This window comes from Tympanuchus pallidicinctus, unplaced genomic scaffold (genome assembly GCF_026119805.1).
Source record: "Tympanuchus pallidicinctus isolate F22 unplaced genomic scaffold, pur_lepc_1.0 scaffold10, whole genome shotgun sequence".
Classification (NCBI taxonomy): domain Eukaryota; kingdom Metazoa; phylum Chordata; class Aves; order Galliformes; family Phasianidae; genus Tympanuchus; species Tympanuchus pallidicinctus.
Genome location: NW_026294619.1, coordinates 21,492,359 through 21,518,275, shown reverse-complemented (window position 1 = coordinate 21,518,275; position 25,917 = coordinate 21,492,359). Strand labels below are relative to the sequence as shown.

At 38.7% G+C, this 25,917-nt stretch overlaps 1 protein-coding gene across 2 annotated transcripts in view; it reads right to left on the bottom strand.

Annotated features, from left to right (window-relative positions):
- Positions 1–21,616, bottom strand: part of NCAM2 (neural cell adhesion molecule 2) — a 242,641-nt gene extending 221,025 nt beyond the window's left edge. For both annotated transcript variants that reach the window (XM_052666931.1, XM_052666932.1), the window contains exon 1: positions 21,450–21,616. In XM_052666931.1, the coding sequence (XP_052522891.1) occupies positions 21,450–21,501 (52 nt within the window). In that variant the 5' untranslated portion in view covers positions 21,502–21,616. The remainder of the gene's footprint in view (positions 1–21,449) is intronic.
- Between the last annotated feature and the right edge of the window lie 4,301 nt (positions 21,617–25,917).

Here is a 25,917-nt window from a genome sequence, read left to right as displayed (position 1 = left end):
CCCTTCCACATACCACTCCAGAATTTTTGGAGTCTTCAAGCATATCTTTCTCTATTTTAAAGGAAACAAGTCCATTTTCTTATGTTTTCCTCATCTTGCATGGGCATTTATGCTTGAACATGAATCACTAGATTTGTATACAGTTATTAAAAGAACAGAACTCATTGGAATCTGGGACAACAGTATAATCGCAAATGAAATTACTTGTGAAAACTGCATGATATAATACATATTTACACAAATACAGCTTCACACACTATTTCAAAACAAACAGAAAGTCTGAACCAGACAGACGTCTTTCTTCTACCTTTTAACAAAAGCGTAAACATTTGCCACTGAATCCTGTTTATTTCAGTTACAGGACCTTGAGAAACTTGATTTACTGGGAGGCATCCCTGCCCATACTGCAAAGCACATTTCTCTAAGGTCCCTTCCAAATCAAACCATTCTATGGATTATGATTTCAAGATGATATGAAATTGCACTCTATGCAACAGAAAGCACACCAGTAGCATCAGAGCAGCAAGGTCCTAGGCTGCAGCAAGTGAGATTAGCTTAAATGCAACAGTTGTGAGCACACAAAGAAGCTGCTTACCATCAGAAGGCTCCAAGTATGCAGAGATCTCCAAGAAGACACCCTTCCCCTCCACTGTCAGCCCTTAAATGAGGGCTAGGAAGGGATGGATACCGGCTCTATCTCTTCCAGTCACTTAGCTGCACCTGAGCTCCCCTGGGCTGGCCCGCCTTTTCACCAGGTGCTCAACCACTGCTTCAGGCTTTGACTTAGCATTTCCACTATACCTGCCCATTCATTTTCTTCCACTTCCACTGTAGTAACTTACAAAAACCATTATCTCCACATTCCAATGCCTTCTTATTTAATTCTTTATTTTCCTTACAAAAACCTTGGCATTGCACTAAAACACTACTGAGCTCCTGAACTCAAGAAAATGAACGCATGTGACACCCTTGAACTAATCCCACTATAACCAGCATCTCAGGAAGAGTAACAGAAAGTAATGATAGAAAATAATGGTGAAGCTAGTTGAGCTTTCAGAAAGAAGTGAGCTAGAAGCATTTAACTTTACTGGAAGAGAGTCTGGATGCCAAATCAACATTACCACATTTCTTGATATATTCCTCTCAACTTTTTTTTTTTTTTTTTCTCCTCCTTAAGACTCACAGATTTTTCCACCAGAAGATGAAGGGGGTGGAAGAAAGAAAAAAGTGTCACAGGAGGAGAGAACCATGCCTGTCTTCCACCATGTATGCTGTTTGTAAGTTGAGGATAAACAAATGCAGCTCATGACTCATAACTACTGTCCTACAGATAGAAATACTACTGTTCTGCAAAATGACACATTTTCAACATTAAACTAGTGATTCATGTATAGGGTATGTCACTGTCTGGAGTCTCTTATTAAATCAAACAGTACTCCATTGTAAGAAGGCAACGAGGGGAATGGGATGGCAGAGAGGGCCCTGGAAGAACAGATTGAATAGGCACTAAAGGAATGAATCTACAGATCCATAATCTACACAGCAGGTGTAAATACTACTTTACTGTATAGTCTACTCCACCATCAATCAGTTGAGAAGATTCAATTCCACAAACTGATACAGTAAGTCCATATTCTCTAGCTATGCAGAAACATCTTCCCTCTTCATTTTCTTTAAGTTACATAATTTGTTTCAAAAATACTTAAGCACATGACTTCCACCCCCCTCACCTTGCATGTAGCCATTCACTTAATACAGCTAGCTGGCTATCAAAGTGTACAGTTCTAATGTTCAACATTAAACAGATACATGTTTTCCAGAGATTTTCTGTTCTTTTTATATAGCAATATAAATTTTCACTTCAAGTTAAGGTTACTGACTTTTCATTGCACCACCTCCTGTCTTTGCTTTGCCTAACAGGCAATTCAAACTTTTCAGTCAACGTAACTTAAAATAACAGAGGTCAAATCAGCCAGTCAACAAAAATAATTCTGCCTCTCTGCACCTAGCACCTGTCATCACTATGATAAAATAACAATCTGCTTTCTTACAGATAATATTTAGTAATATGTTACAGCAAGACAGAAGAGACAATATACTTTTTAAGATCTAAGTATGAAAAAAAAAAAAACACAAAAAATGCAGTTCGCATTGCAAAGCTTAGCTCCTGCTGGGACAGTTCATTCAAAATTTAGAAAAAAGTCTACATGAAGTTTAAATAACAAAGTACATAACTTCAAGGTATTTACAGCCAACTGCTCGTTTTCCACCTGTAGAACAAAATGTACTGGAAGTAATACAAAGCATAAACATCCAATTGTTGTATCTTGGTGTAAGTAGCACACAAGCAAAAAGACACGACCAACGTGAACGTGTATACATGTCTGTGTGGAGGAAAAGCATCATTACCTCACTCCCCTAAAAAGGTTATTTTGCAGTTTGCTTTACACAGGTAACTTTCATACTCTCTAGTTCCTTAAGTAAGCTCAGGCATTTTGGTTTTTTTATTAGATATCTTTTTAACAGTTACAGGCAAGTTTAATTGTTCTGGATAGTTTTGTTTTGTTTTTCCACACAAGCAACATAAAGTCTTTAATACTGAATAATATAATAGTGTATTGAAGGTAATTGGTCATAATTTAGTCATCTTCCTTACACAGTGAATTGGCATGTTTTGATTTGAAGAGTCAGTTAAGTATTTTTATCTACCTAGAAATTGTTTCAATAATTGATTTTTCACCCCCTCTCTTCCGGTAGTTTTAAACGCCTCAGTATTTCAGATACACAACTATTTTAACTGTTTTTTGCCTTTTAACTAACTGCTAACTGGTCAAGAAACAATGAACTGCATTTTGTAAAAGCTGACACGTTTAGAAGTTAATCTACTGACATAGTTTTGGCAGCTATCCCAGTCCAGGGAAAAAAGAATGTATGGATTGAAACTACTTTGCATTCAGGTCAGAAACACACACTAGCAACATGACAACAAACTTTGCACTCAAAAAGATCCCTCTTTTAGAAAACTGCATAAAGGCTACAGATTAAATACAACCTCTAGTTTACCAAACTGACAGGCTTGATGTGTAAAATCTCCAATCAAGATTATGAAAAACAAGGTACATACTACACGAAACAATATAACATCTAATAAAATAACAGCTATTCTTGTCAAGCAGCTTATTTTAAATACACATTAAAAAAGGTTTTTTCACCTAAGTAACAGGAAGGGTATTTTTACAAATGTTTGCCAAAATATAAATATATATATATATTTAAAAGATCCAAAAAAATTAGAAGCACTCAGTTCTAAAATTTCCCCAAAGATACAGTGTATCTTACTGGAGAAAATTCTAAATAAAGAGCAGTTTCAAAAAAAAAAAAAATTAAAGATCTAATTGAATAGATAAGTTATTCCCTCCCCACAAAAAAATACCAGAAAGCACACTCAAAACATAGAATTCAGTTTTATTTGCAAAATGGATTAATGCAAGTGTTATTCACGGTTCTGTCAGCCAGTGTCATGCATGCTGATCCAGCTGCATTGATTTTACCAGCAAAGTAACTCTATGCTTAAACACTATAAATAACAATCCTGATTTAACTTGTTTGTGTTAGTATAAGTTATGCTTTTCATCATTTAAGTAGTCCCTGAAGGAAGAAAGAAATATTTTCTTCTTTCCAGCTCTGTGGAACCCAGGAGAGATGTAATGCATGTTCTAATGGACCTCATCAGTGCCACGTATCCACAGCTCCCATGCTGTCATCACTGTCGTAGTTCAGGAAGATACCCAAAACATTCCTTTCAGTACTTAAGAATGAACACACTGAACAAATTCAAAGCACAAGAACTGACTTCACTGACAACTATACAAACCCATTTGGAAGGCACATCATGATTTCTCCCAGCCATTTGGGGAAAAAATGTAAGCATGAATATTTGTATGTGCTCTGCAGAAAGTAGCAATTGATTTCACAAACTTATATGACTAGTTTTCAATGTCATTTCAACAGCCCTTAGATGCAGATTTCAAGGTTCTGCTGACATTTTGAGCCTTAAGCTCTTTACACTGTCAATGGTTAAGAATTCTGCTGTAATCCAATACATTCAGCTATAGCTGAACAAATAACCTGTTGAAGTTAATAAGTCTCACAAGTACAGGTTCACTCTACTTTTTACAATCCTCATTCTTGCACTACTTTTCTCCAAGACTTCAAGACTTTAAATAAATTACACTGCTGTTCAAATAGCTAATCCAATTTACAGCAATAGATGATCGCTTATGTGTACGAACAATAAAAGGAATATACAAATTTTTGTCTTGTAATTATTGCTTTCTCTTCTGTGCTAGCAGATCAAGGAAGGTGTATTCCAAAGAGCGTTTCAGAGTCCTTCTTTTACTGTGCATGAATTAAAGCATCTACACAGCCTGTAACAGCATTTAGTACACTATAAAACACCAATTCAAAACATTCACATAAATAATGTTATTGCTTGCTTTTATGTCACCAGTTGTTCAATTGATAAAGTTTTAGTGTTTTGGTACTAGTATTGTATGACCCTAAAACTTATCACAAAACAGCAATGTCACACTATACCACTTTTATTTAAAAAAGGGGGAAAAATATCCATAAGACAAAGAAAGGTTCATCTTAACTTCAAAACTAGAAACAAAGCTCAAGACTAAAGCTCTCTAGTCTGGCAATTTCACAGAATTACAGGATGTCAGGGATTGGAAAGGCCCTCAAAAGATCACCTTGTCCAATCCCCCTGCTGGAGCAGGAAAACCTAGATCAGGACACACAGGAACAAATTCAGACTTTTTTTAGTAAGCAAAGACAAAAAAAAAAAAAAAAAAGCTGGTCAGATTCTGAACTTACTGACAGCATCTTTCTTGTTCAATTTCAATCACTTTCAGTGATCACCATTTAACATTCAAAATCAGCCTGAAACACCAAAACTGCCCATTTTGCCATAGAAACAAAACAGCGTTGTTACTCATTTCCATTCTTCCAAAGAATCATGAGTGCTATTATTTCAAAACTGCAAGAAAACCTACAAGAGAAAAATTTGACACAAAATATAGAAAAGCATCAACAAGTATACTTATGTTTTGCTTCATTATCTGCTCTAAAGTGAATGTTCCATTGGCTAATCTGCAGATTTCAGTAAGAAAGGACAAATCATCACACCCAATCACACTAGCCACAAATTAAACCTATTTAATGCAGCTGCTGAAATCAGTGTGTACACCCCCTAAAGAACAGAAGAAATCAGTTTACAGTCAACACATTTTCATGCCAGTGTTGACTCTGAATCTTATCAAAGAAGAAAAGCAGGATGACTCTTGAAGGCTCTGGACTGAAATTAAAAAAGCTAATTCAATTCCAGCTTCACAGAGGACTTGTCTGACCTTGTTCATGTTCATTTGTATCTCAGTTCATGCCAGTAACTTGGGGAATCTTAATACAATAAGAAAAATCCAAGAGAGAAGTATGACTTTGCTCATTCTGAGAAGCACTCGCATGCTGACTTTAATGAAAAAAACAAATTTTTACCAAAACCATGAAAGTAAATTCAAGTAGTTCTATTTTAGAGACTAGGACAGAATTGAAGCAAAATAAACAACATTAAGAGAATTATCAGCCAAGGTGCAACACCTATCTCATCTTTTTATAGTGCCCAAACTAGTTAATTCAGAGTACGTGCTCATGTGGCCCAATATGTAAAATCATGAGGCACAAATAAAGTCATCTGAACTAAATCACAAGTCTTCTCAACAGGAGGAAACAGGTTTTCTAACAAGAAAACTAGAATGCCTCTTAGACGTCGTAAAATAATTCTTCTGTATTTAAATGGGTATCTGGTCTATTGTCTAGAAATGGTATTTAATCTACCAAATTTGACCTACAGGTTTTTTGTCTGGAGAATAAGACTTTTTGACAGAAGATTAACAATAAAATAATGACTTACAACATTTTCCAGGATTTAGTGAAGCTTGGTTTTCCTTTCTCACTGCCAGTTCAATTTCAATCTAGCAGTGACCTGTCTTCTAAAAGGATATGGTTTTATTTTTGCTTCATGAATATATATTGCACAGGTACTCTCAGTTTGCACAACTCTTACATTTTTAATGCTGAAGTTACAGATGTGACAAAGTATCCACATTCTGCTGCTGCACAATGTAGAATTTCTGAAGATAAACCTAATCTGGAAAACAACCAATTATCACCCACACTGTCTATGCTGTACACACTGAACTCTTACAAATAGTTTTGCCCCATAAAGACGTGAATTTAAAAAAAAAAAAAAAATTGTGGAGCAAAGCAATAGCAACAGTGTGCTTGCCTACTGGCACCTGTACCAGGCTTGGTACCTGGCCCACAAAAACATTTAGCAATGAGTCTGTTTTTATTTTACACAGACCACTGATTATATTGTGGCAGATCCAGGTCCCTCTTTTGTTACCAGATCTACTCATGCAGCACCTAATATCAGAACAAAAACTCCGGTATAACAGACCTGGTAATGTCCCTACTCAAGCAGGAGCACTGACTCAAGATTTTAGCATTGCCTGTATATTACCATGGAAGGCCAATGCATTGCAACTGGTGTCAACTTAACATTTGTCTTCATAGAATGGCTTCAGTTAGAGAGAATCTTAAAATCTTCTAGTTCCAACCCCTCTACCACAGGCAGAGTGGCAAGCCCCTCCATCAGCTTGCTCAGGATCCCATGCAACTGGTCTTGAATGCCTCCAGAGATGGGTCATCTACAACCTCCCCATGCAACCAGTTCCAGACCCTCACCATCCCCTCAGTAAAAGATTCCTTACTAACATCTACCTAAATCTACCCTATATTAGCTTAAAGCAATTCCCCTTGTCCTATCACTATCAGATCATGTAAAGCCAGTCTCTCTCCTGCCTGTAAGCTCCCTTCAAGTACTACAAGGTTGCAATGAAGTGCTTCAGCCCTCTGGTTGTCTTCATGGCCCTCCTCTGGACCTACTCACACAAACTCCACATCCCTACTGTATTGGGGGGGACCCAAGCTTCAACACAGTACTCCAGATAGGGCCTTACAGAAGGGTGGAACAGAGGGTAACAATCACATCCCCCTCCATGCTGACCACTTTCTTTTGATGCAGCCCAGGATACTGCTGACCTTCTGGACCACAAGAGTACATTGCTGGCTCATGACCAGCTTTTCATTCATCAGGACCTTCAAGTCCTTCTCTGCAGGGTTACTCTCAATGAGCCCTTCTCATGATCTGTACACAAACCTGGGATGACCCTGACTCAAATGGAATACCCCACACTTGTTGAACCTCATTAGATTGTCATATTTTCACTTTTTGAATGTGTCCACATCCCTCTGGATTGTGTGCTTTCCTTCTATTGTGTCAACTGCACCACACAACTTGGTGTCATCAGCAAACCTATTACAGGTGCACTCAATCCCACTGCCTACATCACAGAGAAAGATGCTGAAGAATACTGGTCCCACAACTGACCCCCACGGAAAACTCTCATCACCAGCCTCCACTTGAACACAGAGCCACTGACAACAACTCTTTGGTTATGACCATCCAGCTATTTCTTTATCCACTTAGTAGTCCAGCCTTGAAATACACCTCACTCTAACACAGTTGATGTTGTCTTTCTTTGTCCACTAATGCCATCACTCCACCATAGAAGGCCACTAGATTGGTCAGGCATGATCTGCCCTTGATGCAGCTATGCTGATTATCTCAGATCACCTCCACATCTGGCATGTGTCTTAATATCTCTTCCAAAAGGATCCACTCCCTGATCCTCCCAGACAGACATGAGGCTGGCCAGCCTGTAGCTCCTCAGGTTCTCTTTTATCTTCTTTTCCTTAATATGAGTGATGTTTCCCTTTTTTCAGTCACATGGGACTTCACCTGACAGTCATGACTTAAGTTCAATGGAGATCAGCTTGGCAACCACATCAGTCCATGGCTTCAAAACCTTGAGGTGCATGCTATCTGACCCCATAAATTGCACAGTCAGCCCATGAGGTGTTCTCAGATATGCTCTGGTCTTACACTGGGAGAGATTTTGCTCCAATTCCCACTTAGAACTTCAGGAAAATGAGAAGTATAAGCAGCCTGACTGGCTGTGAAGACTGAGGCAAAGAATTTGTTAAGTACCTCAGCCTTCTCCATGCCTGAAGTGGTCTGCTCTCCCTTTTCATTTATCAGAGAAAGGTACACTCTCCTTTGCCTGTCTCTTCTACCCAATAAGTATAAAGAATCCCTTCTTGTTGTTTTTCACATTCCTGGCAAAGTTCAATTCCATCTGTGCCTTGGCTTTCTTGACTCCATCCCTACAGACCCATACAGCATCCCCACATTTTTCCTTGACAACTTATCCCTGCTTCCACTGCTCATACTTTTCCATTTATTTTCCCTCTTCAGCCTGATTTGCAGGTCCTTGCTCAGCTACACCGGTTTCCTGTCTCATCTGCCTGATTTTTTATTCTGAGAGAAGGAGAGCTCTTGCGCTCTCAAAGGCATCTTTAAAGCACTGCCAGCTCTGTTCTGTTCCTTTGTCCCTAAGGACAGTTTCCCAGGGATTTCATCCAACAATTCCTTAAACAGCCTAAAGTTCACAGTCCTGACTCTACTCTTTGGCAAGCCCACATTCCTCAAGACCACACTCCACTAGGCCACATTCACCATAGCCCAGGCAGCCTCTAATCTTAACCTCTTTTATGATCTCTTCTGCATTGGCGAGCAACAGGTCCAGCAACACTCATCTTCAGTTGGTCTGTCCAATACTGGAACCAGAGCTGCTGCCAATGAACTCTACCATTACGAGCTGACAGCTTGGTGCTTCTTTGCTATTGCAACTATCAGCATTAGCTAATTATACTGCAGCAGGATTAAATTTAATCCAACAAGCCATTGGCTTGATTAACTAGGAATGAGAACAAACATGAAGAACTGCATCACAGAATCACATGGTTTTAGACATATTGATCACTGCCCATTAGAGTAACTGTGGAATCACCAACTCCAATTACTGCATATACATTCCTCATGTTTCCTAAAAAAATCTCTTATGATGACACAGATGAAGAGCCAATTTACTCAAATCAGACAACTGAAGAATAATCTCATCTCTCTGGTTAGCCTCCATACCTTCCTTTTGGAGGAAGTGGTTGTACAGTATTATTGGATTCTGTCTTATTTGTCTTATTAGTTGCTGCGCTCTCTAATGACTGTGTTATCAGAATGCAGCACACTTCAGCTATCTTCCAACAAGTTACATCCCACAGTAAGCCACAAAGGATTGGAACACGTGGAAAAATAAAGATCACAGCCTGAACAGGTGACTAGCCCTTGAAAAGAAAAAAAAGCTTGTGTTAGCTTGGGAGTGCAAATAAATTGTCTCTAGCTTCAGCATGTGAGAGCATTGTGAGAAACTGCTCTGTAGCCACAAGTATCCTTGCTTTCTGTGAATGACCTTGCATATCCTGATACATGATGTGTTGTCTCCCATTACTACATATATGGCCTCAGTACTAAGAGGAGATTAGAAGACATTTTGCCAGGCTGACACCAGCAGTATATGATGGAGATAATCTCAGAGCTGATGCTATATTGGCTAGCCACCACTGGTACTACGAATTTGGCAGAGACTTGACTGACCAGCCACCATTGATTCTGCAAGAACCTCTACTGAAGTTGCTATTAACCTGCATCACCTACTTTCTTCAGGATTAGCAAACCTTACACAAAAGCACAGGCACTTTTGCATTAGAGATGGACAATGTAATTTTAGGAACACTGATAGTTTGAAATCTATATTCTGATAATAAATGCATTTTATTTGTTGGTTGTGATTACCAACAAGTCACATACTTCATTCTTCAGTTAGATCAGCCTTTTTTTAATTTATTTTGCCAGGTTTTTCTGTAGACTGTTTACACTACAAGATGCAAAAAGGCTGAAACCAGAAGTTTTACCACAAAAATATTTACCTCCATGACATCATACCTCAAAAATGCAGCTTTGATTATGGAGTCACACCATCCAACGTAACTGAAAAGAAGCACTGCTTGAGGAGAGAAATCCTGCCAACAGAAGTAGGGCAAAGCTGAGTTAATTGAATGAATCTTTAAGAAAGTAAACTGTTCCCATGCTTATTTTCCTTCTTGCAAGACATTGGGATCACAGAGGTACTTCTGTAATGTAAAGACTAAAAAACAGAATCATTTGTGTAATAAAAAATAAAGCCTTACACAAAAATACTTCAGGAATGATTAAACTTAGACTGAAAGGAGTGTTTGTTTTGTAGAAAAGCATTGTCAAAAGTGCTTTTGCTTTGCTATGTATTTATTTTTTTTTTCCTAATAAAGCCTTAAAATTCCTACTCATTTTTCCTGTTTTAATAATTCCTCATCACAGATCTGCAGCTATTTCTAGGACAAAGATGCAAGATTATAAAGAATGTTTTGCAGCATTATTTCTTGAAAAGTTATTGTTCAAGTTATCATATAAGCTCAGAACATTCACAAATACCACATGTGGTTACAGATCAAATAAGTCATCCAACACTTGTGAAAATGCCAACACTGTCTGTAAGTAAAGCCTGTTTTCTAGTCTTAAGACTAAAGTCTTCCAGAGTTTTTATGCAAAACTTCGTGAGAGACACTGAAAGCATAACTGGGCTATGAAAACAAAACACATTTAAAAAAAAAACTAACCTCCCACTGCCCAGAAAAAAAAACTCTCTCCTCTGATTAAAGCACACATCTTTAATAAATATTAAGTGCTTGGTGTTATCTCCTTCTTGCTGAGTTATCCATTTTCCTCCTCATTAAAACACAGATTTTTTTAACTGTCTACAAATATATTTAGAAAATTAATTGCACTATTTTCAGAGGTAAAAACAGAGTATTGCTGAGCAGATAGATCGTTTTAGTGGTTGATAAATACAGACATTACTTCTTCAAAACCTGCACATCACATGTGGTAGATCCAGTGTGGATCTATAAACAGTATAAAAGGTTTTCCACAGGGCTAATTTTCATTAAGTTCAAAGTGGAACATACCTAGAAATTTTTTACAGGATTTAATCCAGTGAACTCCATAGTCCCTAAAAAAATCAAGAGCTTAAGTTGCATTAAGCAATATCAATATTTACTAAATATAAAAATACTCAGAATAGTATTCTGCAATAACACTTGTACAAAAAATTATAAGTTTTCAGTCCAGTCAGTGACTTCAGTCATTTTACATAGCATAAATAGTAATAAAGAAACCAGATCAGAACTCCCATTCAACGGAAAGAAACTCCCTCTGAAAAGTAGTACTTCTCAGTTTTATTTATTCCTGAATACCTAAAAGAGAAACATTTACTATTCGTAGGAAAGTATTTTCTTTCAAAGTTTTTTTCTTCCTCCCAGAAGCAATAATTTCTCCAACCAGATTTGCTCACACTCACTCCTGCATGTAAGGAGCAAATATAACATGGCACCTATAAAGGCTGCATGCAGACAGTTCTTTCCCTAGGTCTCAGAACAAGAATCTTAACACTAACACTTGTAAGAGACAGAAAAAGTGAACATAATATCAAAAATCATTCCAGCGTTCCAGTGTTTTTCATTTTTACCTAATTCTCTATTATTTTGTGTACGTAAATACACAAATAACTTAAGGCTCCATTTCCCAAGATCAACTTCCTTTCACTTTCAAACATGTGACAAGACACATTCAGCATGTAAGCACATACAATTTCATGTTCTTTCAGCTGCATCATACACACAAAAACTTAATCTACTACTACCACCATCACATTACATGAACACCTGTAATTCTACTTCTTAGAATGTTAAAATTTCAAATAAGTATACAATGACTTTAGGGGAACTGTACAGGAAAACATCACGATATTTTCCAAACTCAGTAACATGAATATATATGTATTCTGGTTGCAAAATGCAAAACTGCTCACAAATGTAATGCAAAGGTGCTGGGGAGGATTATTTTGACTAAATGCTAAAAAGCTGTTGAACCCAATGTCCATAAATGCCATAAACAGGCAGAAATCCATTTCACATCTATCATTTAGACAGAATGCTTTCAGACCTACAGGCATGCTCTGAATACTGAGCATCCAAGGAACAATTCTGACTAGTCATGGAACAAAAACAAACAAGTAAATCACATCTCTCAAAAAAAAAAAAAAAAGAACAAAACCAAATGGTGATTTTATTTATTTCTGCTGTTCAGTAGTACTGTTCAGTAAAGTCCCCAGCACAGCTATACCTGAGCAGGAACAACCTAGTGACACATAAGGGTTAACCGCACAAGGCTCAACTTCTCCATATGCTCTCCTGGGGGGAGAACAAAATAAAAATGAGGGCCTTACAATAAGACTTTTGCTTAACTATTAAAATAAAACCCACCTTTTTTTGTCTCGTATCTTGAATAGAATCTGGTTACGTCAGAACATAACTTCAGATCTTAGTTCTTCTCTGCTGTTGGATTACTGTTCTGTTTCATCAGTGCTACTTAATAAACATGCCCACTACTTACATATACATGGAGTCAGAGCTTGATTTTCTATTCTTCACTAAATCGAAATTCCTCCACACACAGTAGTTACACAACTCCCGAAAGCTTCAATCAGGCCCTGAAAGCTGCAATCAGTATAACCCCTGAAACAGCACTCTTGATACACAAGCCTCCCACTGACTTCAGTTCTATGACTGCAGGTATGCACAGTTCTGTCAGCAGAACTCACCTCACATAATATAATTTTCTTAAAATAAATGGTGAAGGCTGAAGATAAACTCTGCATTCATATTACACAACAGGCACTGTCTACTGGGAAAAAGTCAGCATGCAGTTCTTCATAAATCTGAAGTCAGAGTATTATTTTGCAATTGCAGAGTATACGAATTATTGTGTTATTCACAAAACTCAAATTATTGGTGATAATGCCCACTTAAATATAATTCATCTATAATTTCAGATCTGAGACTAGACTGACATTATTAAAATGAAAGGACAAAAAGCAAAAAACTAGCAAAACCAAACTTAATTCCACTGTGAAATATGAGTGACTGACAAAATCATTTAAGCAACTGCAAAAGCCACAGTGTTCCAGTGTTCTTCTTTTTATCTAATTCTCTCTTATTTTGTGTATGTAAACACACATGTAACTCAAGGCTCCATTTCCCAAGATCAACTTCCTTTCACTTTCGAATACATGACAAGACATATTCAGACATTCAAAAACACAGAAAAAAAAGGTTTCAGATAGCCAAGCATCTGGTTTATTTATTTATTTTTGTCTTCCTAGAAATGACTTAGTAGGGCTCAGATGTTCTCTATAAACGTTCAGACATCTAGTCACATCAGCAGAAACTGCAACAGGTAATAAGGAAGAAACTCCAGCAATTCATACCACATTCAGAAACAGTTTCTGCTATGGAAAACATACAAAAGGATGAGAAACACTGCAATAATAATTTCTACAAAGTATCATTCAGCAGTCTGAAAGTCACTCTCTACATCAGCAACATTCGCAAGGAGCATTCACATCTCTTAAGACACTCTCCTGGGACGTTCTGGAAACTCTGCATGTAACACTTCAATAAATTAACAAAGACCATCTTAAGAATAATCATGCTCCTTTCTTCTCACTATTGGAATGCTCCAGAGTTGCTGCCTTGTTGACCAGTAATTTATATTTGTACTGGACATTCTCTGGTCTGTGTATATACATTTATTCTTATATCATGATTTTAACTGCCTCTGCACTTTCCACATATTCATTCCTGGGGTCTTCTTCCTTGCAATTAACCTCTCAGCATTTGTGTTACTACAGTAACTGGTCAGAAATCTTAGCCCCCACTTCACTCCTAAGGCAGATCCCACAACATCAATTACAGCCCTTCCCAACCCCAGAAGAATACAGTCTTACAAACAAAGAGGTTGATTACAATTAGCCTGATGAAGATCAGATTAAAATTACTTTAACTATCTAACAAATGGTAATGTAAAGATAACCACTACTAAAAGGCTAGGAAACTAAGTATTAGGGGAAAAAGAAAACTAGGAAAGAAACTAGATAGCATACTAAAACCTCTGAGAAGTTCATGAATACAGTACTTAATCCTGATCCTCTCTCAGAATAGCTTTTCTAATTGAGCTTCTCATGGTACATACGATGTCACAGAAAAGATGAGTGAAGAATTATTGTTCATTACACTTTATTTGCATTAATGTTACTATACTCCTTACATTACTTTAAACACAGCAACTAAGCAACCTTTTTTTTTTTCAGGCTCTCTTCATCTTCCTGACAATCACTGACAAGGCATCAAGTTGATCAGAGTATCAAACGGTTTAGAAACAAATTCACGCACCAGAGATTTGTTGAGATTATACAGGAAGTTCACACAGACATAACTTGAGAAATCCCCAAATGCTGTAGGGGGAACCAACAGAAGTAACATACCACTTGTTCTGTACTTATCCTGTTCCTTTCTGCATTGTCTTTAGTCTGTCAGATCACGAGGTCACACAGTACATCAATTCTGACTTGGTAGGCACATTAATTTGTTTAATAACTTCAAAAACAACACTGCATCATACTATTCCTGTTAACTGGTCATAAGTACGTTTAACACACCCTTTTCTACCCACTCCTCCAATCTCTGGATATTTAGCTTATTTTGCTTTGATTAATAAGGTAACAAAAAGAGAAACAATTGGCATGGTAACACCGCCACTACAATTACATCTTCTGTGTTGTGAAGAAAATTGACAATATATGATCAGGACAGAAAACTATTTCACAGCAAAAGAATCAACTCTTATCTGTTCACACCCATCTACGACACATGCTAAAAGGATCTTCATGCACTGTTTTATGCTTCCTTTTCAGTACTCTATCATTTTAAGTATAGGCTTGACTTCAAACAAGTCAAATTCAGCTGCAGCATGATGGTCTGTGAAATTAATGGGTTTGCAATTGCTTGCAGCTTGACTGAATATTGTGCAAAGCGTTGCAGTAGTAAGAAAATTGATGGCAATGATTTTGTTTTAAAACTAAATTCAAACTATGCTTCAAATGGTACCACTTGGGCAAAGCCATGAGGATAGCAACTCTATGAATTTCATACATGAATTCCAACTAAGAATTTCAGCTTATAGCCAAACAATTGGTATTTGTTAGTTAAGCTAATATTAAACTGAATATTTATGCTGCAGTTGTAGCTAACTAGAAAAGTCATTTTGAGAAGCAAACTTTCATTCACATCCTAATATTTTATTCATGTGCGACAAGTTCATTATGTATTACTTTGCTTATTTCTGGACTGTGAAGTTATTCATCAACCTTTGTCTGCTGTTTAGCAACACTACTCAAATAATTAGAATAGTAAATAGAAAGCAGCGTATGCTTCTAAAAGTACAATAAAAAAAAGACAAAAATGGCTGCTTCCGCTCTCCTCTTCCCCTTTTTCTCTGGGGAAGAAAAAAAAAAGAAACAGAACACTACTACATCTTAAATGAATATGTTGATGTTTTGTGCTTTTTATGCAGAGCTCTTGAAGGAACACATGTAAGACATGGATAAGAGGAAATTTATTGTTGTTCCCACCTACCACAGCTGTAAAGAAGCTGACTAAATATCCATAATAATTTAATGTAGCTTTGCAAGTTTATCAAGACAGTTTACATCCACGAATTGATCGTATCAGATCACACTTATAGCAGGGAAACTGGTGGTATGCGAGCACATTGCTTAACAGATCTTCAGGTTCACTGAAATTATTTCTTAAAATAGGTTTCTAGAAGACTCAATCACCCAACTTTCAGAGCTTCTGGTGTCCCTTACTAAGGAGGGATGAGGTCAAACAGATGCTGATTCCTCTTCTAAGAATTGGGATCACAAAACGTTTCAGAACTTTTTGTTTGAAATGGCAGTACTGTTTTTATGTAGACAGAAGCCATGTAATGGATTTGTAGTTGATACACTTTGTCATCTACCTCACCGCAAATTAACTTAGGTGAGGGAATAAAATAATTACTTGAACTGGTCCTGCATCATTCTCATGCAAACAAAAGCTTAAGTGAGTGGAAATTATCCACTGACTGGAAGTATTAGAGCTCTGCCACAAAGCCTGCAGTCATCTTCACATTTAATAGCTGCCTTTAGGATCGCCTGTAGAATTAAATTTCTTATAGTATCTCATTTGTAGCCACCACTCCTGTGACATCTCATGTCATTAACAACCTAAATTTCAACACAGAGATAAATTCTCCGTTACTTAGGAAAACATTTCCTAAATTGTAAAAGCACCATGAACTGATAACATCACCCCATCCCATGTCTTTTCATAAGTGAAAGTTATTCACCACCTGCCATTTCAAGCTATGCTTTCACACTCCACAGCCTAATGCAAAGCCTACTGCAGACAACTGACTCCTGCACAGCACAGCAGCTTCCACACTAGTGCAACCAGCACTGCTCACACAGTTACCCAAATGCAGGCTATTTATATTAGGTTCTTGTCTAAAAAAAAAAAAAAAAGTGTTCAAAAAAGAAGGCTTCTGTATGCATACATGTATTCTTCGAGGCTCATTCTCCATATTACATTTAAGCAGGTTTTACAGGGCCAATGTTTTTTCTAGTACAAGATTTTAATAACGTGACCTGCAAATGCAAATATCTATAATCAAGTGACTCTCCCTGTTTACTTCTCTAGCTTATTTATGTTTTGTCTTCAAAAAAATTAAGAGTCAGATTCTTATCTCACCTACACTAAATTTAAAAAAAAAACACACAACTTTATCCAATTAATGCAATCAAGGAATGATAACAAGTAATATAGAAGTGTAACCCTAAAACAAAGATAAGAAGCTTGGTACCTTTGTTTTTGAAGATTTGATTTAAGATGTTATAAGTATTATGCAGACTTTGAAGACTATTTTGCTATTTTAAAATCAACTCCTTTCATTTTCTTGACATCCTTTAAGAACATCTAAAATCACAACCACAGTACTGAGTTGAACTGAGCTTAAAAGCAATAGAAAGATTGTTAAAGAATGCAGCATTACATTACTGAAGCCAGACATCCTTGGATTACTGATATTATCGAAATAAGAGCATTTTGAGCTCTCTTATCGTTCAAAACTATTTCAAGCTTTAAAACAGATACCAAAAGTTGGATGATTTTAGTCAACTACATACACTAGAAAGCACCTAAATATACTAAGGGTGGAAAAAAGGGGAATATTACATAATTACTAGGTCATAATAATTTATGATATTAAAATAAATGAAGATATGCTAGATACCAGGATGCCTGGATCTAATCTATTAAATTCCAACCTGAAGGCCCATTTACCAGGTTACTCATAAGCCCTCCTCTGTTTCTGAATTTCAAGAGCAATCAAACCAATTTCAAATGACCTGCAACATGCAATACCTTGCAGCATGCCTCTAGTATACTGCAATTGTTTTATAACAACTAAGGCACGCTCTTAAGAAAAATAATCTGGTATAAATTAGTTACTCTGAACTGCTCAAAATATGAGGTATTATCCATATTATCTACCTAGATCAGCCTATCCTACTCTTTCAGTAATGGATCTTCAACTTACAGCCACCAACTACTACACAGTTAAAACATGTGTTTTCCAAAATATCATACCAACTTGACTTGATCTCATCCTGGAATCAAATGCCACGGACTGAATATAATTGGAGGATTACTGTAGTAAGTCAGAAAGAAACCAGTAAATAAACAGGAATCATCTGGGATGGGTACCTCAAAAGGTCAATGAAAGGGCAAACAAACCTCTGTTTGTTTTCTTCATGTTGTAAGAAGCACCTGTTAAAGGCAAAATAATACACAAACTGGTCATAACACCTCAGGAACACTCCTATAGATAACAACTGTGACCCTATTCAACTTCTAACAAAAGACTAAAGCTTCAGCTCCAGGAGTATCTCATACTTTTCATTATTTGAAGCCACCAAAAGCAGTAAAAACCTCCTTGAATAAAGCATTTTTATAGGATTGCATGAAACAAAAATACATACTTCTGAAGAATCAGTTCTGAAGGAAACCTGCTAGAACACTTCAGCCAATTTATTTTCAAGCAAATACTCTGATTCTGGTTTATACATGAAGAGAAGTTACAAAGGCTTAAAAAAGAAAAAGCAAACTCAAAACATTTTTAATGCTTTTTTTTTTTTTTTTCAAAGGATGAAAAGGAGAGAAGACACCAGAGAAATTGTTTTCATCCTACTGCAGTTCTATGAATCAACTGGTAACAAAAATAATGGCTAGCTGAAGTCACAGGACAGGTTTACATCTCGAGCTATAATACCAGTTCCACTTAATCCAGCAGATATACCATCAATCCTGACAATTCAAGATTTCATCTGTTTCCAACATAAAAAGCAGAAAGCTGCAAGGCTCTAGGAAGTGACTATACCATGGTAAATGAGATGTACACATTGGTGTCTCTTTTGGGGGAACAGTCTTTATTAACAAGCAGTTCCTTATAAGCACTTGTAAAGAGAAATGTTTCATTAAAATCAAAAGTGAGCTCTGCATCAAAACAGCAAGAAGATGAAACCTAGAGCACAATAACAGTACAAGTACTCACCAAAACTAATACCTGAGGATGAACACAAAACGGATTAAATTCTGCAAGTGAAGCAATTTATACTGCAGTATCACAAATTTTCTGTTAACCTGGAGAACTGTATGTTACATAGCAAAATCCTATTTCTTTTATTGTTCTGTAAGTCAGTGTCCTCAAACACTGGTTAAAAAAAAAAAAAACAAAAACACAAAACAAGTAATGAAGCCCGCTCTTCTGAGCATTGTATCACTGTACATAGTAAAAGGGGAGAGTTTTGTTTATTGCTTATTTATTTATTAAAGCAAAGCTAATTAAATTTGAGCCTTTCATCCTGGACAGCTTGGAAAGGTTAAGGAAAGAAAAATCCTTTTGTTTTAGCATAACAACATTGTCAGTTAAACTCCTCCCTTGTGGTGAAATTCGGAAAGGGAATATTTGGCCCTGGTAGATAATTATGACATTCATAAGCTCTCAACACAAAGGGGCTGGGAGAAGGGCTGCTGTCAGCCACTTGTTTTTCAAACTGCTTCAGTTTTCTGAAATGGAACAAACACATCACAGTTTCCTCGCCTCAGTCTTAGACAACAGCACTTCACATTGAAGAAGCTTCAGTCATTTTTCATGACATCTACTGCAGCTACATACTTTAAAAAAAAAAAAAAAAAAAAAACACACACAACCCTCAGGCTAAGATTTTATGTATTTCTGAAGCAAATGATCTAAATCCCATTACTGGGTTTTTCTTAACCATCCAAATTCTTCTTTACCTCCTCTTCAACATAAAGAAAAAAAAAAAAATAGTAGTTTCATTAATATATCGAGAGGATAAGCCCCCAGAGAATTTGGAACAGCCTCTGAGATTATTTGAATTATTTCAAGATATGTCAAGATTACTTGGAGGAGACGCCAAGAAAAAAAATACGGAAAGCAACAATAAAACCCTGACCAAGGCTATGTTTATCTTCAAAGCAATCACTGCAGAACATCCTTGTCCCCTACCAACCTAAAAGGCAATATCTCCCACTTGCATTTACTATCCCTTCACTGTGCATTGAGGCTATGTGACTATTTCCACAACTACTCCAGAAATTCTTCCCACCTTACAACAACTGCACTCCATTCATTAGAAAAATCAATTTACAAAAGGACTAATTTCATTGTGTTAAGGCTTGTAACTTACTATCAGCGTTACATTTACTCAGATTTCATCTTTCTCATCCCTCTATCTTATCTGTCTTGCTATCATTTCTAGAACTCTGCTTAATGGCATCTCGAATTACATTCCATTATTTAATGCCTGACATTTGCAATAGGAAGATACCGAAACTATGCGATCTTTCCAAGCTGCAGTAATCACAGTTCATGAACCACCCTTCTGCCGTTCCTCTGTTAGAGAAACCACAGACCACGTTCCTATAACCATTACACTCAGGTAGATCGACAGAAAGACCCGGAGATGCATTTCCATTGCCATCCCAGCGCTAGCTGCACTGGAAAGCCTCCGAACTGCTTCTCGGTCGCTAATCGGGAAACACACCGAGCTCGTCCCGAGGTGACAAAAGCAGAGAAGTATTTCTCCGCAAACGGTGAGCATCCGGTGGAGTCTCACTACTTAACACCCAGACAAAATGTCTGCATGGCAGGAGGTTCGGAGGCAAGTACACCGAAGGAGAAGACGTTCCGAGCAGCGCTCTCAATACCTTCAGGCTGAACCCCCACACACACCCCGCCCAGGCGCAACGGGCGGCACCGCCGTTCCGTAGAGCTCCGGGCGGTGTCCAGCCGAGGCTTCTAGCCAAGGTCCACCGCCTCCCCCCGAACCTCCCCACCCGGCCCGGCGCCCCGGAGCTTAGCGCGGGGCAGTACGCGGGGCCGACAACAGCGCGGCGCCATGGAGCTCTGGCGCCCCCTGCTGTCGGGCGCCGGCACGGCCCGAGGGGCGCTCCCCGCCGCTCCCACGCGGAGCTCCGCTCGCATCGAGAATTTTTTATTTTTTTTTTTAATTATTTTCCCTGACACCTCCTCCAAAAAAAAGAAAAAAAAAAAAAAAAGCCGCGAGCTGCCGCCCGCCCTTCCCACGGGCGCTCTGCTCCCAGGTGCTCAGCGGCTGCCGAAACCAACGCTCAAACTTGCCTCAACACTTCGGAGCGCGGCGGGCAGTCCTGGCAGAGGGCACCGCGCGCACAGCCGCCTCCTCAGGCGGGGCTGAGCCCCAGGTAATCACGCAGGTGACAGCCACTCATTGCTCTTCCTCCCCCCCCCCCCCCACATTAAAACACCACCGCGCAGCGCCGCGGGCACAAGGGGCCACCCCGCACACCTGCCCCAGGGAGCGGCTCCTCGCGGCCGGCTGCCTCCCCGCCCGCACCCAGAACGGAGCCCACGCTGCCTCTGCCTCACTCAGACGCGGATTTTGAAGCGCGATCCCCAACTGATTTTTTTTTTTATTGGTTTGAATTCCCTCCCACATTTATCTCCGAGGAAAAAAAAAAAAAAAAAAAAAAAAAAAAGCGCAACCTGGAGCGGCGAAGTGCGCTGAGAACCTCTCAGCTTTTTCCCCCTTCTTATAAGCGATTCTCCCCGCGCCTCGAAGACCGCTAGGAAAGGGAGGGGCGAGGGAATGGAACAACTTTGAGACCCGCTTTAATTCGGCTCCCGGCTGACACACCGCTTTGATTTTTCCTCCTTCCCCCGTTGCACGCGAAGCTGAGTGACGGAGCGCGGAGACAGCGATAATTCAGGAAGAATGAAAAAATAATAACAATTAAAAAAAAATTAAAAAATAAAAATAAAATCCCGCTCCTACCTTGCCCGCTACTGAGGAGCAATCCGAGCAGGTACAGAGGCAGGAGGCTCATGTTCAGCAGCTGGCGCCGGCGGACAGTCCCAAGTTCGATGCGCTCGCAGCCGACACCGCACAGCGCCGCCCGCCAACTGCTGCCCGCACCGCGCCGCGCCGCACTATATCGGGAGGCAGCGGCACCGCGCAGGAGGCGGGCACACGGCGGCCCGCGCGGATCCCTCCGCGGCACACGCACGGCCATAGCACCGCCGGGCGATTCCTCCGCCGAGCTAAGTGGTGGTAGCCAGCCTGCAGCCTGACTACTTGCTTGCTTGCTTGCTTCCCTGCTCGCCGGCAGCCTGGCCACCGCGGCCCCGCAGAGGCCGCTCCCGTGCCTGAGGGGCGGCGGGCAGAGGGAGGGCATCCCGCACGGGGCGGCGGGGCTCTGCCGCCCTCGGCACCCGGTGCAGAGCGGCGTGAGGCAGCGCGCTGCGGGACCCTGTGCGGGTGGCTGCGCCTCGCCGCCGAGTTTTCAGACCGTTCTGTGGTCTGCTGGCACTCGCGCGTTTTGAGTTTTCTTAGTTACAGAGAGGGAGAATGCCTCTGCTATTCACGGCTGTGTAGGAAAGGAAGCCAATGAAAAGTAACTCGCTTACCTTTACTGTACTTTTGCGCTGTCTGGCTGAGAACCTTACTCGGTAACAAATATAAAAACCCGCTTTAAAGTAAGGAGATGGATTTCCATCCAGAGGTAATTCTTTGCCTTGCATTAATTAAGCCGCGGTCTCCAGAGCAGCTTCTATAAATTTGCAGCCGTGCCACCTGTGTGATACGTGAGAGGAGACAGAAGTGGATTTATATTAATGTCAAGCAGTGGTAGCAGTTAATAAAAGATTAATCCAAATTAGCGTACCCCTAATAATTTTTTTTTTTTTTTTTTTCAACAGGATTTGGGTTTTAGGGAGGAAAGGGAGACAAATCCCTCAGCTTGAATCTTGCTGCACAGTAGTCTTACAAAATTATGAGATGTAGGAGGAAGAAATGATACACTCAGCAGGTCTTGCTGGGATGTACAAGGCACACAGTAAAACTGGAAGTCTTTCCTCTAGTGGGGACATTTTAGGATACTTAGAGACATGCACTGCAAATCGTTGAGGGCTCTCTGCCATTTCTTGGTGAATGTGTGGGATGTCCATCAGGAGTTCATGGCTTGATGACATAACAAGGACCCTTGTTCTTGAAAGTAAAAGTGTTTTCAGCCTATTATAAAATGAACAGATTAGTTTTCAGGTACCTGTAAGCAGACATGGAACTGTAATTCCTCAGGTAGTTTTGGAAATCCAAAATGAGTCAGCTTTGGTTGAAACTTTTAGGTGACAAAAGGATTTCTACTTTGGAGCCATTCTGGATGTCTTGCAGGCACCTCTGGCTAGCGTTCTCAGCCCAGGTTCAGGAAAGCACATGAAAGGAGGCTTTTTGATGACTGTTTTCCTATCAGATAAAAATAATATGTTGGCCACAGTGCCCAACTGCAGAAATAGACATCATTAATGAAGTGATACAGAAAGATTAAATCAAGTATCATGCAAAAACCTTTAATGAAATGTAAATCTTACTGGACAGAAATCAAGAAACTTTCACTGTGAAGTATGTGAGATGCTATTGTCAAATGTATCTTTGGTTTCAATATGTTTGGAACATTACCATCCAGCAGATGTGCAACAAATACAGTATTAACCAAGACAACCAGCCTGCTTTAGATAAGGGCCAGAAGTAATGCAGAAGCACCTTGGTTTCCACATGTACACAGACATGAAATCAATGTACAGCAGGCATCCCACAGACAATACAGAAGGAAGCAAGTAAACTATTTTCCCATGTGAACTACACATAATAGAAAGAATGGTATTGTGATAAATCTTCATCACAGAAGGAAGTGGCAGCAGCTGGTTCATCCATCAGTAGACACACAGGTCCAGAGGCAGCAGCTGTTTTGTCCATCAGTAGACACAGAGATCTAGGTATGCTCATATATATCGTCTCTTACCTGGTGCATATGTTGCAAGGATCCTAAGACTATGGAGCGGGGGGAAGGAGAGGAGATAGGGGGAAGATGTGCAAGTATGCAGGGTTTCGTTATTTCCTACTGAAAACTCATTTTTACAGAAGAGGGATTTCAAAATATGTATCACACTGAACCAGAGCAGCAGATCACACTGAGGTCATGCAATCAGAGATTAGAAAGATGCAGGAAAAGTGCTCAGCTTTTCTGCCATCCTTATCTATATGGCTCTATAATCTATATTATATAGATTATACAATATACACAAATAATCTATATTTGTGACCATACTTCAAATGAATCAAAAGATGAGCATTTCAAAGTGCTGTGAAACACTGATCCGTGTCAATGATACTCCTGTAATGCTTGCCATTCTTTGTACAATGGTATTTTTCTTCAAAGAGAATGCTCTTTACTGGGGAGAAAGCTGACAAGGAGTTTTGTGGCTGTTCTTAAACTAGGGAGTTAGAAGACATTTATGGATAATAGCACGTGCATAATATACATAGAATCAGTTAGGTTGGAGTCTGCCATCATGTCTGATGGTGGAAAACAAATACTTTTTCATGCTATGATTGTTTTAGAACTACCATATCAGAAATCAGCTGCACTGAGCAGCATCTCATATGAACTACCAAGGGATGTATCTCCAGAGCAGGATTTTACCCAGGTAGATATTGCAAAGGTGGGGGCATTAACTTTGACATGTTCTTGAAGCAAATTAAAATACAGAGACTGAAAAGCCTTGCTGAAGCCTCTTCTCAGGGAAGAGAAGGGAAAATATTACATAATATTACATACATATTTGATTAGCACTATAGATCTACTTTGGATCTACTACTAGATCTATACCACACTCAGAATCAAAGTGCTATCTGTAAATTCCATGTTTGGTTTTTTTCTTGCATGCATCATTTTCCAGCTTTCACCACTGTGCTGTCATACACAACTTTTCTACTAAAAAGTTTTACTATCTGTGAAGTTAGCAAAAAGATAGAAAGATACCAAGAATGCTCTTTTCCCCATGTAAGTTACCTGCTTAACTCAGAGTAGTTGCCTATATGGTAACCTAGTATGAATAAATGCGTTAGAAATGGGCTCTGGCAACAAAACTGTTTTAAGCTTTCATCACTGCATTTAAGTCAGTTTAGAAGAACAGGATCCATCAACTTGCTGTGACTGAACTTGTTTATAAAGACCCGTCTCCATGGTGTTTTTGCAGTCTAAACAGGAATAGCAAGGATTACTTTATTTTTAAATTGATTGATGATTGCATGTTCGATGCAAATGTAATTAAATAGAGAAATTTAAATCTTAGCGATGATTTCATAATGGATATTTATACTGAAATACATGTTTCCCTGTGGACACCCAAGTTGCTGAGGGATCCATCTGGTTTTGCTTACTTGTCTTAAATAAACTGAAATATTAAGGAAGCGCCTTAAAGTTAGTTGAGTTTTTTTGGGGAGTCGTAGGTTTGTGCCACAGTTACAAAGAAAACAAACAAAAAGAAATAGCTGGTAAACAGTTAGCAGGAACAGAATGCTCTAGGGCAGCCTGCAAATGTTTTCTGGACTGGAAAGGAGAGAGAAAAGGAAAAGACAAAAAGAGAAAACAAAAACAACAACCTTCTCACAAACCTAGTGTCTTGAGCTTGCAAGAAAATGCCTTCTGCAGACATTTAGGGTAATTTTCAGAGGTGCTCATTGAACCAAATTGCTGATCATCTCCAAAGTGAGTAATTATCCCAAATAGAATGCGTTCCTATGAATGTTGAAAGCACAATTAAAGTGGCACTAGGATAAATTATACAACAGTGAATAACAGCATTGTTGTTGTGAGGAAATGATGCACAATAAACAAAAGGCAGTTTCGTAAGTGTTTGCATCACTATTATGTTTCAAGTTCTTAACATCTTATAAAAACTTTTATAAAGATCTAAAATTACTACCATTTTGGATTAAAATTTTATGAGAAAAAGTAAAAAAAAATGTTTCCATTCTCTTTCAAGTGGCTTTAAATAAAGAATTCTCCTTCCCGTTAGAGAAACATAAAAAGATCTTGAGATTACTCAGATGCTAAGAAGAGACTCATGGATTTTGTGTAAGGAGGATAAATTCCTGTACCACTCCTGGAATTGAATAATGACAAGTGCATGTGTGAAATTATTTTTCCAGGTAAGATGACTGCTTAATTCTAAAAGATAGCAAGGTTGCTTGAAGTACAGTGTACTAATTTGATCACAATATAGAACATTGTGCTGACAAAAGAAATCAATACAGTGAATTTATATGTCTGAGGGAAATATTGTAGTGCAGCAAAAGTAGTATTTCAGAGATTGGAAAAGGTAGCTTGTCTGAATTCTAGAAGTAAAATCTTTGTATCATCCAGGTTACCACATTTCTAGATGTATGACTTTATTCCCCATCT